At 37.7% G+C, this 12,675-nt stretch overlaps 1 protein-coding gene across 1 annotated transcript; it reads right to left on the bottom strand.

Moving 5' to 3' along the window:
* Positions 1–2,510: 2,510 nt before the first annotated feature.
* Positions 2,511–4,929, bottom strand: cited4b (Cbp/p300-interacting transactivator, with Glu/Asp-rich carboxy-terminal domain, 4b). Its single transcript, XM_055211417.2, has 2 exons — positions 4,757–4,929; positions 2,511–3,984 (listed from the first exon to the last, which is right to left on the bottom strand). The coding sequence occupies exon 2, from the start codon at positions 3,973–3,975 to the stop codon at positions 3,217–3,219; it is 759 nt and encodes a 252-aa protein (XP_055067392.2). The 5' UTR covers positions 3,976–3,984; positions 4,757–4,929; the 3' UTR covers positions 2,511–3,216.
* Positions 4,930–12,675: the final 7,746 nt, after the last annotated feature.

Here is a 12,675-nt window from a genome sequence, read left to right as displayed (position 1 = left end):
GTTCAATTAAATGCTTATATCTTCTGTATGCAAGTATTGATTCATACCAAAATGCTTTTTTGCATAGTTGTAATTGACACATGAAAACGTCTCGGGTTACGTATGAAGAGTTTCGTTGCAAAACGAGATAAATCCATTTTTTTACATTTTTGTCAAAACATGTTTATTATTATGTTATCATGTTATTATTTTGTTTTATGGTGCTACTTAGCTGTATTTTTTTAAGTTATGAAGGTTTTAAATGAAAACAAACCAACTGCAGTTGCATTGAAATTAATTGGAATGCACAACCAAAAAACGTGATTTCTGAAGAATTAAAAAAACGGTGGTTATCTCGTTTTGCAACGAAACTCTTCATATGTAACTGTTGTTCCCTGAGAAGGTAACGAGACGCTGCGTCTCCTTTGCCATACTTCCTGCGTCCCTGTAACGCCGTCTTTGGCAATATTTCAGATAGCGATATACTTCCTGGCTCCCGCGTCACCCTGTCTTTGTCGTTAAGCCTCACCGTTGATTAAATTTGATATACACATTCAGACGCACTTACCCCTGGAGGCGTCCCCAAAGTGACGCAGCGTGAGTTCCCTCGAAAGGAAAATGTAACAACGATTTTAAAAGGTAACAAAATGTAACCTTGCTCTCACTTGAAATGTGTCCCCATTTAGTCCTTGAATTTGAGGGGACTTGGACCTGGAAATTTCTTGAAAGGTCCTTGAATTTGAACTTTAACTAAGGTGTGGGAACCCTGAAAAAAACATCACTGTTGTGCATCTTGAGAAAAATCAGTGGCACTGATATATGTTAAAATATGTCAGTACAAAGGGTTTTTAAATTACAACATCTTAAACGTGCATTTTAATCTGGGATTAAGCCCTGTCTGGGAAAGCGCTCCATAGAGATGATTTAAAGATACCTCCCAATTAATACAGAAGCACATGTGTCACCTCAAAGAGCAAGTCAGAGATAAACAATAGTGCAGTTTTTACAATGCACTCGGGGTAAACATTATATTTGTGTTTGATGGGAATCAAACCCACAACATTTGCTTTGCAAGTGCAATTCTCTATCATTAAGCTACAGGAACTCATTCACACATATTTTTAACATACACAAGGGTCAACCATGTCTGTTAGTACATTTTTGCAACCTCACCATCCACAGGGATACATAGATTTTACCATCACAGCATATTTTGCTTTTGAAAGCAATGCAACTGGAGAAGAATACAATATAAGTATTAAGTAACCTCTTTGCACCCTTACTTCACTGATGAGGAACAGGAAGTGACAGTGAAGCGTTAACGGCTTGTCGCTGCAATTTTCTTCCCCAACCCACCCCCCTGACCACAGCATGCCCGTAAATGGACAACACTTTGCCCTCCACTCCCAGGACAATAACCGCAGGGTTCGTGTAAACCCTTGTATTGTCAATGAAAGCACAGATTAACCTGGACAGTTTCCATTACCTCCTCCAGATACACACACACACACCTTTATTACATTTGTATCTAGGTTAAAGGTTTGCGCTTCATGCTAGCGGTTAGGATTCGGTGTTCTGGCAATAAAAACAATATAAAAGCACCCGAGTGAGAGAGTATTACACAAGTTATGAAAGTGCAGTTCAATCATTTCTATTAAGCATGAAATGTCATGTTTGCTTTTTTTTACCAAGAAATGTTGTTTGTGAGACCTTCTTTTGCATCATATATGGGCAAGTATTTTTAAATGGGAAATGTCATCAGTTTCTCATAGCAGTTAATGATCAGCAAAGTGATGTTTTATGGAAATTATAGTGGGGGGAAAAACTACATGTACTTTGTGCAGATTATTGGTAAGTGCAAAGTCTTGGATTATTTCAAGACATAGCTGACCCAGCCTGTGAACCTCCAGCTAAAGTAATTTCTTTGTTATTTGCAGTTTTTTACATAAAAAAAAATCATCATACATAATATAAAGAACAGTATATAAATATAACTTGATATCTTTAAAGGGATAGTTCACCCAAAAATTTAAATTCTCTAATCATTTTCTCATTCTCATGTTGTTACCTGTATACATTTCTTCTTTCTGTTGAACACAAAGGAAGATATTTTAAGGAATGTTTGTAACCAAACCGATCAAGGACCCCATTTACTTCTATAGTAGGAATGAAGAATATGGAAGTGAATGGGGCTCATGAATTGTTTGGTTACAAAAATTCCTTAAAATATCTTCCTCCATGTTCATCAACACAAAGAAATTTATACAGGTTTGTAACAACATAAAGCCGAGTAAATGATGAGAGAATTGTCATTTTTGGGTAAACCATCCCTTTAATATTAATGAAGTAAGACCACGTCAAAAATTGAAATCAATGTGACATCACTTTAATGCACCTAATCTCAATTAGATGATGAGACATGAGCCTGGATTTCACAGACAGGCTCACATAAAACCTTTAGCATGTTAACCTTACAAAAAGCTTCATTGCTTTGTTCTCTTTCGACTTGACACATCCACAAATAACAGAGATTGATGAAAAATTAGGCCGGAGTCAAAACCTGGCCATCTTTATTAACAAATCACACACAAATTTAAACCCTCCAGAACCATGGAGAAGAAAGGAGGGACAAATAAATAAAAGCAAACTCGATTTTAAGGCAATTCTAAAGCTCAGACAAACCAGTTGTAACAAGAGAGGCGTTAACCACTAGCAGTGGTTTGGGGGTCACTAAAGCTTGGTTAAAAAAAATACCATCCCTCCATCAAAACATTAGACTTACAGTTTTGGATCATCCAGCTTTCGGATGCATGAAGTTTTGGGTCTAAATAATCAGTACTCGGGATGAATTTACCAATCCCATAACGAAAACCAAGTTTTCCCATAAGCCACAGGTTTTAACCATGTCATCGCTGCACGTTTGTTCAACGTTTACACGTCTGATAATAAATAAATACAATTTTAAAACGTAAAACTGCATCGAAGACAAATAGGGACTGAGTGTCTACATTGCACCGAGTTTACAGTTCTGAAATGTTCTTACATTCACCCGTGGATCGCAGTTTTAGGGATCCACCAAGAAATAAGCAGAACTGTTGTCCTCTGACCAGGGCCTGACCACACATTTCTGTGAACAGAAAGACATCACCCCTTTATTTGGTGCCAGTGGTCACAAAAATCTAGCATTAGGAGATTAACATCTCTATTTCCGCCCACAAGTGTCCGTTCAATCCAGGCTCAGCAGCTAACTGTGCTCTGTTGCTGTTTGCTCACGAAATCCGAAATAAAGTCAAACTCGTTTTGTCCCAGGAAGAGTTCAGGAAGCTCTTGCACCCTATCCAGTCCCAGCTCGATGACCAGCGACGTCAAAACCTCTTCGTCGATTAATTCGGCATCGAAATTGTTTAAACCGAGAGCAGGTCCAGACATGTGTTGCATGTTGGCCAGCTGGGCCTGACCCACCCTAAACTGTGCCCCGTTGCCCATGTGGTTGCCGTTCATGTGTCCCAGCGGGTGTCCATGGTACTGGGTGTTGAGTTTCTGAAGGTGCATGCTGGCCATAAGCTGTTGGGATGTGAGACCCCCGGTCATGTACTGTTGTTGCTGCTGCTGTGGGGGCTGCTGCTGCTGTTGTTGTTGCTGCGCCTGATGCATGTGGTGGTGTTGTTGTTGATGCTGTTGATGCTGCTGAATGTGATGTTGCTGAGGCTGGCCCTGATTGTTAAACATCATGCTAGCCGACTGCATTTGGTGGTGGCCCATCTGTCCGTTCATAGGTCCGACCATGTTGGACCGCTGACGCATGGCGGCATCCATGTTTCCCTGAGGCCCCGCTCCATAGTGCATCATCTGTCCGTTGGGCATCGCTCGGAGGCCGGGCTGGGGTCCGTGCTGTTGGGGGCCTGCCTGCAGGCCTCCGTTCATGCCCATCCGGTAGCCATGCAGACTTGCGTTTCCCTGACCGTGGTTTATTGGCATCATCATGTGTTCTGCCATAGACTCTCCCTTTAGTAAAAGAGGGGAAGAGGGATTAGATTCAGTAATGGATTGATGGTAACAGCAAAGTGTGTCATGTAAAGCTTTTTAATTTCAATTAGTGTGTGTTATAAATGCAAAAAAAATAAGTGTTTTTTTTTTTATTTAAGGGAGTTTGAATTAAATTGAGGACAGTGGTAATAACTACACTACAAAATGAATAAAGAAATAATCATGCAAGTCAGCCAATTTTCTTTTCATTGTGCAGTTAGGAATGCATGTTATTCCCTGTAGCAAACTAGCTGCTCACTAAACACTACAACATCTTAAGATTCAATAGTGCACATCCAAGCAACATGATTAAACGAGAGCAGTATGCAGTATTAAGTATTAGTGCCCTAACCTGCTTAGTTATACGTAGCGCACGTCCTATTTCCTACTAAACACGCTGAAAAAATGTGTTTAAGCAACAAAGACATAAAATGCATTTGAAATCGTATCAGATTTTTATCAGAATTCAAACGCATACATTATACTTGTTTTTTTTAGCTTGCACGTAAAATAAAAATGCACCCAAAGATACGCAGAGAAAGTCGGCATGCAGCTAAGCAAACAATGGATCTACCACCCTAAGCACTACACCACTGGCCGTGTCTCAAATCCAAGCGTGCTGCCTACGTAGACATCATTGTTGACAATCGCATCCAAGCACGCGCACACAATGCTGTCTACCAAGATAGCGCGCGACGTATTAAGACGCAGCCGGTGAGTTTCAGAAAGCGTTCATTAAAAATGTCCTTACCCCCGTGTCCTGTGCACACACCGCTCAATGGATCCGCAGCAGCAGGGCAGATTAGGTTGATTTAAACGAAACCGCGGAAAAATCACAATTTATATTCCGTGAGGTGAAGCTTCATAGTCCAGTCACAATGCGCGCCGCTCGCTATCTTCAAACGAGTGTGTGTGTGTTTTCTGGGTCAACTCCAGGCTTATATACATGAGAAAAACGGAGAGGTGGAGCTATCGTTCTCTCGTAATCCTTTGTTGCCATTGGCCCTGCTGCTTAATATCAGTGTGCATAGAAACCCCTAGCGGTTTCTGTCAAACACTGGCCAATTTCTCTGTTTCAACAGCTCGTGATTGTATTTCTCTGTATGATTTAAACCGAACCGGAAATCCCTATCTAAACGAGATGTTTGCGTGCTTACGACCAAAAATGCATCTTATTTCTGGATAGACAGATAATTAGGTGAAGATATTTGATTGCTTTTAATGTTGTCTTTAATAGCATGCAATTTGTTTGTAAATATGCATATTAATGTTTTTTCAAAGCCTCTTTTTTATCATGCAAATATAGACTGAAAGACAGACAGATTTCTAATTCAGATGCATTTCCACTGTTATGGTCTTTGTTGGTTGAGTAATCCATTTTAACCAACATTTTAGATAGATTTTATTTTATGTGTATTTAATGTCTTTTCAACCATGCCAATACAGACAGATTTATAGACTTCAGTTTTCTTATTCTAATGCATATAAACTCTCAGAAATAAAGGTGCAAAAGCTTTCACTGGGACAGTACACTTTAAAAAAAGGTACACCTTTGTACCCAAACAGTGCATATTACGACTTCAAATGTAGGTATTGGTAGTTCAAAGATACATATTGGTACCTAAAAGGCACATATTTGTACCTAAATAAATGCTACATATAAGGACTTTTTTAAAAGGTACTGCCCCAGTGACAGGTTTTGTATCTTTATTTTTGATATTGTACACTGTTATTGCCTTTGTTGGTTGAATAATCCATTTCAACCAACTATCTATTTAAATAGCTAGTTTTTTAGCTATTTATTTTTATGTATGTTTATATTTACATCACATGGCATTTGTTTGTAACTTTGTATATTCAATGTTATTAAGGAGTTTAATGTAAAGCCCCTTTACCTTACCCGGATAGATTTTCACGAAATCCGTGTCCAGCATTAGAATTTTAAAAAAGTCCTTGAAGCCAATTTTTTTTTTGCACATATAAGATTAAGGTCTGAACTTACTATAATCATTAGGATTTAAAACATATTTCCTACAAAATTATTTAAATTTTTTAGATTATCATTATCAAAAATGATCATTACCGCAACATGATATTACCTTAAATATATGCATTTACAAACTCATGTTTCAGTAATGAGAACTAAAAAGTTGTCTAGGTACTATGACAAACAAAATTTCAACTTTTATCTGGGGAGAAAAAATAAGAACTGCTTACCTGGTAGCCATCGTGAGTGTCACGGTCAATTATGTGCAACAATTTTTTTGTTGTTGAAAATGTTAGTTCCTTGAGGGCTTAAACAATGATTAAGAATTGTTGCGGAGGATGAGAAAAATGTTCTTGGACACATTTATATTCCTTATTATTGTCTCTACATTTACCAATGATCACCAAATACCACATGTTTCTTTACTGTAAATGTTTATAGTATAACATACACTGAAGCTTTTACTTTTTTAGATTTTTTAATTATAAATATTTCCATGTCAAAAAACCCAAATCCAGTCATGGAGACGTTGCGGTAATGAAAATGTTCCCCTTAAATGTGGAAAAACAACAAAAATGTCATTTGAAATCATGTGCAAAATAGTACTAAGAGATGTTTGTAACTGTATGCTTCTTATTTTGATAGCATTTACTTTTTTATCAAAATGTTTCATGACACCTCATAAGTCTAAAATCGTGAGATATCAATCCACTTTTTTCATCCACTTTTTTAAGTAAGTTTTACTCGAAATTTTAAGCAATTGCATATGCATGAAAGCTTAACTTACTTAAAAATGGATGCAATAATGATGCACTATATTTTTAAGTAAATCCAGTTTTTATTTTTTCATTGTAGATAGATAGATGGGCCTACATAGTCTTTTTTTGTAAAGTTGTCTGTCAATATCTTAAATCCTCTTTTTACCTTGCAAATAGATAGATAGACAGAAAGATAGACAGATCAGTTTAAATCATCTTGCATTCGCATCTACAACATTTATATCCACTGTGTTATAGTTGTCCGAATATCAGTCTGTCCAGTTCATTGGCCTTACTTGTTGTTCTCTATATGGCTGTTTTTGTTTTGGTTGGTGTGAGTGTTTATACACGAGTGTGTGATCAGTGGCAGTGCATGTGACCCAGGGTTCTGCTGTGTCTTTGCTGGAGAGAGAGGGGAGGGGAATGGAATGCTGCTGCTATTCTGGGCCACTGGCTGGGGTGTTGGAGAGCCTGCAAGCCTGGACTTCATGTGCAATTTATGGTCCGTTTCAAATCATTATCCAACAACACCAAGGTAAATACTGGGCCAGTAGAGACACCCACTAAAATATATATATTTTAAATACCCTTTAATAGACTGATATAACGTGGAAAGACTCAAAGTCTGGACTACGATTACTTGCCCGAACACAACAACACTGGGCTTGTCTGTTTGGGAGAACAGGGAATCAACATTCTCCGTTTTGTCACAATGGCTCTCTGTTTACCCAGAGGTCATCACTGGTCAAAGCTGTGGGTCGCACCTCTAAAGTGCATTATCTCTTGACAAATTAACATCTCAATTCCGCTGCCTTTGTTTTGTTTTATTGGCAAGACCTTGGGTGTAATTTGTATGATAATCTGTTGCCACCTTCAGCAGCATGCTGTAGTTTTAAAGTGTGAAGACACCATTTATGTAGTGGTTATAGGATGTAGTTTGGGACACAAGTCACATCAATTTCACATGATGGGTCAAAGATGAGTAATTATGATAAGCACAAAGTGATTTTTGTTCACCTTAACTTTCCAAACTGTACAAATACAACTTATCTAACAGATGAAACAGCGCTGATGTTGTTGTTTAGACAAAGAATTTGTTCTTTTAAGAACCTGAATGTTTCCTCATATGACCTTGCTGTGAAGAACCTCATGTACCTTTATTTTTAAGAGCTTTCAATTGATGTATGGTTTGTTAGACAATCTTTGGCAAAGATACAACTATTTGGAAATCTGGAACCTGAAGGTTCCAAAAAATTAAAATATTCCTTGATCCTTGATCTTGCGGCATGTTTTCTTAAAAAATGCAAATTTATGTGATGAAATTGCGGGAACTTTCAAATATTGCGGGAACTTGCAAAAACTGTGTGAACTTGCAAAGCTTTTTCACTTTTGCAGCTTTTCAATGATGTTCCCGTCACATAATCACGTCACTTTATAACGTTCCCATGGCTGCGCTTGTGTGAGGTAAATGCAACATTTTTTTTACTTTCTTCTAAGATATATGTGATTTTTGCTACGAAAATACGGGGATTTATTATGAAATCATGCAAGCCCCAAATATTTTCTGCACGGAAATCTGCAATTTAGGCTGCGAAAGTGCGGCGTATTTGAACAAATGCGTCCCCCACATAAATATGCAGACTTTGGCTGATTCTGCGTTAAATCATGCGATCGCATAATCACGTTTTTCTGCAGGGACTGTATTACTAATGACAAATAAATCTTTGATATATCTACGATAGGAAATTTGCTAAATATCGTCATGGGATATGATCTTTACATAATATACTAATGATTGTTGGCATTAAAGAAAAATCTATAATTTCTCCCCATACAATAGATTTGATACAAAAGATACAATTTGACCCATATGTGGTTGCTTAAACATATATTACACTCTGAAAAATGCTGGGTTGTTGGATAATATATCGACAAAACCAATAAAGTTAAATTACTATAGAAATTGTCCATGTTTGACCCAACCATGGGTTGAAACTCCTGATCAGTTTAGATTGAAACACTTAAAGGAATATTCCATTTTCTTAAAAGAAAAATCCAGATAATTTACTCATCACAATGTCATCCAAAATGTTGATGTCTTTCTTTGTTCAGTCGAGAAGAAATTATGTTTTTTGAGGAAAACATTGCAGGATTTTTCTCATTTTAATGGGCTTTAATAGACACCAACAATTTACACTTAACTCAACACGTAACAGTTTTTTTCAACGGAGTTTCAAAGAGCTATAAACGATCCCAAACGAGGCATAGGGGTCTTTTCTAGCAAAACGATTGTCATTTTTTGACAAGAAAAATCAAAAATATTATAAATATTATAAATTATATATAATTTAAAAACCACAACTTTTCGTCTAGGTCGGTACAGCGCGACCTCACGTTAATGCGTAGTAGTGACGTAGGGAGGTCACGTGTTACATATATAAAACGCACATTTGCGGATCATTTTAATCAATAAACTGACACAAAGACATTAATTAGTATCATTCCACATACAACAACGTCGGAACGGTCCTCTTTCAACACACTTGTAAACACTGGGGAGAAGTTTCGCGTTCGTCCTCTGTGACCTCTTGACGTCATGACGTATTGCGTGGGGTCACCTGGCGCATCACGACCAGATCTAGACGAGAAGTTGTGCTTTAAAAGTGTATATTTGTTATTTTTCTTGTCAAAAATGACAATCGTTTTGCTAGATAAGACCCATATGCCTCGTTTGGGATCGTGTGTGGTCCTTTGAAACTCCGTTGAAAAAACTGTTACGTGTTGAGTTAAGTGTTAAGTGTTGGTGTCTATTAAAGCCCATTAAAATGAGAAAAATCCTGCAATGTTTTTCTCAAAAACATTATTTCTTCTCGACTGAACAAAGAAAGACATCAACATTTTGGATGACATGGTGGTGAGTAAATTATATGGATTTTTCTTTTAAGAAAATGGAATATTCCTTTAAGCATAGGTTAATTTAAATCCAGCGTTTGTATTTGTCCATATTTTACCCAACCATGGGTTTACTTTTGAATAAATAATTATGTGAGAAAATTCACACCACATTTGATCAATTACCCATGTAACAGGTTTGATCCACTCCTCAGGCCAGATATGGTCCATTGAGATCTCAGGTGTGGGAGTTGCTAATTTACCTAGTGTCACAGCCCTACAAGGGCGTAGATGTAGACATGAAGGCTTAATGTCTGTTGACGCTTAAACATATGATTAAGCCTAAACAAGTAGACGTGCCAGATATTACCACTGTAGCCTTTACAGTTAGTGGTTTAGCAGTTTGTTTAGACACCTATATTCCCGGTGTTTCTGCAGTGTACGTGTCTGGCTTGCCGCGGGCTCGTCCTCCCCCACACCTGATTAGCAAAGAGTTAGGAGCTGGAGGAGGGGCCAACCAGCTGCCACTGAAAGCTGCCTACCACACAACTCAGGAAAGACTAAATACAGCTGATATTAAGCCTGCACATGGAAATGTAACAATGATCGTGCAGAAATTATTGTCACGGAACAGGTTTATCAGACTATGTTTACAGGAATAGTTCACCCAAAAATGAAAGTTCATCAAGTTTAATCACCCTCATGCCAACCTAGCTGTATATGACTTTCTTTCTTCACTTTAACACAAACTAATCATTTTATATTTAAATCCTAATTTCTAATTTTAAAGAAATTAGTCTTTTTACTTCATTCTGATCAAAAATACTCAAGATGTGTTTAGTGCCAAGAGAGGTCAGACTAAACACCGACGATACATAAAGAAGACATTTAGTCCTGAAAATTTTATTTTGTATTTTTTTGTAGATATTTCCTTTATTTTCTGTTTGTATCTTAATAAAATAGATTGAAAAATAAATATTGATGGACATTAAAACTTCTAAAACAACAAGTCTGGTGGTGGTGGCCTAAGATTGATTAAGATTTTTTAAGATGTATGTGCTTTTCGGAGCTTTGTCACTTTGAGTAATATTTAAGAAAGTAACATGATTGCTTTTTAATATGAAATTTGTTTTGTTCAACAAAGGAAAGGAAGTCATATACATGATATACATACTGAAAAAAAAATATATAGCTTGAATGCACTGTAAAGGCCTGGGTATAGTTCACGTTTTACGCATATGCAAGGGGCCGCGTACAGTGCGCGTGATGCAAATTTCGCAAAATAGTATACGCGTTGCATACTGTACTCGCACTTCCAAATTTTGTTAACCGAGCACACTTTGTAAGTCCAGGTCGCACATGCGCATTTAAATTTCTTGCAGTAATTAGTTTATCTTCAAGGTGGCAACCGGGCCCTGGCTTCTGCGTCGTCTCAGAAAATAGTCGATAAAATAACTGCATAAAGAAAGAGGACCTGAACCTGTAGAAGCTACATCGACAATGGAGACTATGGGCTCTATCATACACCCAGCGCAATGCGCAACGCTTTTGCTAGTTTCAACCCTGCGCGATGATAATTTTCACGTTTAGTGCCACGTGGTTTAAATAGCAAATGCATTTGCGCCCACTTTTGTGCCCATGGGCGTTCTGGTCTGAAAACGAGGTGTGTTCAGGCGCATTGTTAGCGCGTTGCTATTTTGAGGCAACTAAAATAGACTACGCCATTGACCAACAAAACTTGGTCTAAAGTCAATGGCGCAATATGTTTTTTTGTTATTTAAAGAGCGCAGTAGTAATATGTGCCTATAAACGGAACGGCAATGCAGGTTTGCTTACATGAATGCGCAGCAGCACAAAAACGCTTTTAAATATGAAAGATTAAAGGATTGAATGTAAAAGATTAAAGTAAATAAATGCTTTGCTTTAAACAAATGCATCTGTTTTTAAATGTTTTTAAATGCTACCTTAGGGATTTATTGTATATGATGACTTTGTACCTGTGGATATGGTGAGATGAGAAACATTTTTAAGTAATGCTTTGTAAAAATCCCATGGCGCTGTTCGAGTGCTGAAACGCCCTCGGCTCTCCGCGTGTTTGTAAATTCTTTATCTCTTGTTTGTATTTTTAGAGTACAAACCTTTTCTTGCATATTTGCAAATTATTTTATGAAATTACAATGATTATGTAGGATATCGGCGCACAAAAACTATTTTTCCTGTCGTTAAATTAGCAAAAGTGGCATTGGACATGCCCATTTAGACCATGCGCTTTAGACAATGCGCTTAAAATATTGATTGTTAAAATAGGGCCCTATATATGAGAGACAGGCATAGAGGTCAGGAAGCCCCCTCTTTTATACAACTGTACCTTGAAAGAGTACAAAGATGTTTACATGAGTTTTAACTCGTGGCACCTCTTTAGACCTGATAACCATTCCTACGGACCCCTGTAGTCCAGGTGAGGTATTGCATCTGTTCAATGCCTATGTACGCAAATAAAATTTGTTTGGCTAGGATTTGCATTCGACTGTGCACTTACGCTGGTGTACTTGTAAAAAACAAGAATAGCCTGAGGATGAGTAAATCATTAATTTTCATTTTCTGGTAGAGTACTTCTTTATAGGGCCCTTAACCTAGGTGTTTTCAGCAATATTAAAATAGTCTCTGGTATCCCCAAAATGTGTCTGTAAAGTTTAAGCACAAAATAAACCACAGATCTTTTATTATACGATGTTGAACATGGCCGTTTGTGGCTGCAAAGAAAAACATGCTGTTTTTGTGTGGGTCTCTTTAAATGCAAAGACAGCTTCTGTTCCCCTCCCCGTATGCAAAGTAGGGGGTAGAGCGCTTACACATGTGTCAAAACATGTGTCTCTGGCAGAAGGTTGAACTACACACTCATAAGGCGGAGTCTGTGAGCGGTTATGGTTGGGGTCAGTGATGCGCGGGTCAATGTATAAACAACCCGCACCCGACCAACGTTTTCATATAACCCGCCCGCAACTCAGACCACAAAAGAAAAAATATTGTACC

The sequence above is a fragment of the Misgurnus anguillicaudatus genome, chromosome 10, assembly GCF_027580225.2.
Source record: "Misgurnus anguillicaudatus chromosome 10, ASM2758022v2, whole genome shotgun sequence".
In the NCBI taxonomy this organism is placed as follows: domain Eukaryota; kingdom Metazoa; phylum Chordata; class Actinopteri; order Cypriniformes; family Cobitidae; genus Misgurnus; species Misgurnus anguillicaudatus.
Note: the sequence above shows the minus strand (reverse complement) of the source record. Positions and strands in the feature narration are given on the sequence as shown.

Bases quoted from the DNA above. Each gene is read 5' to 3' on its own strand.
- cited4b (XM_055211417.2), bottom strand. From the start codon at position 3,975: ATGGCAGAACACATGATGATGCCAATAAACCACGGTCAGGGAAACGCA.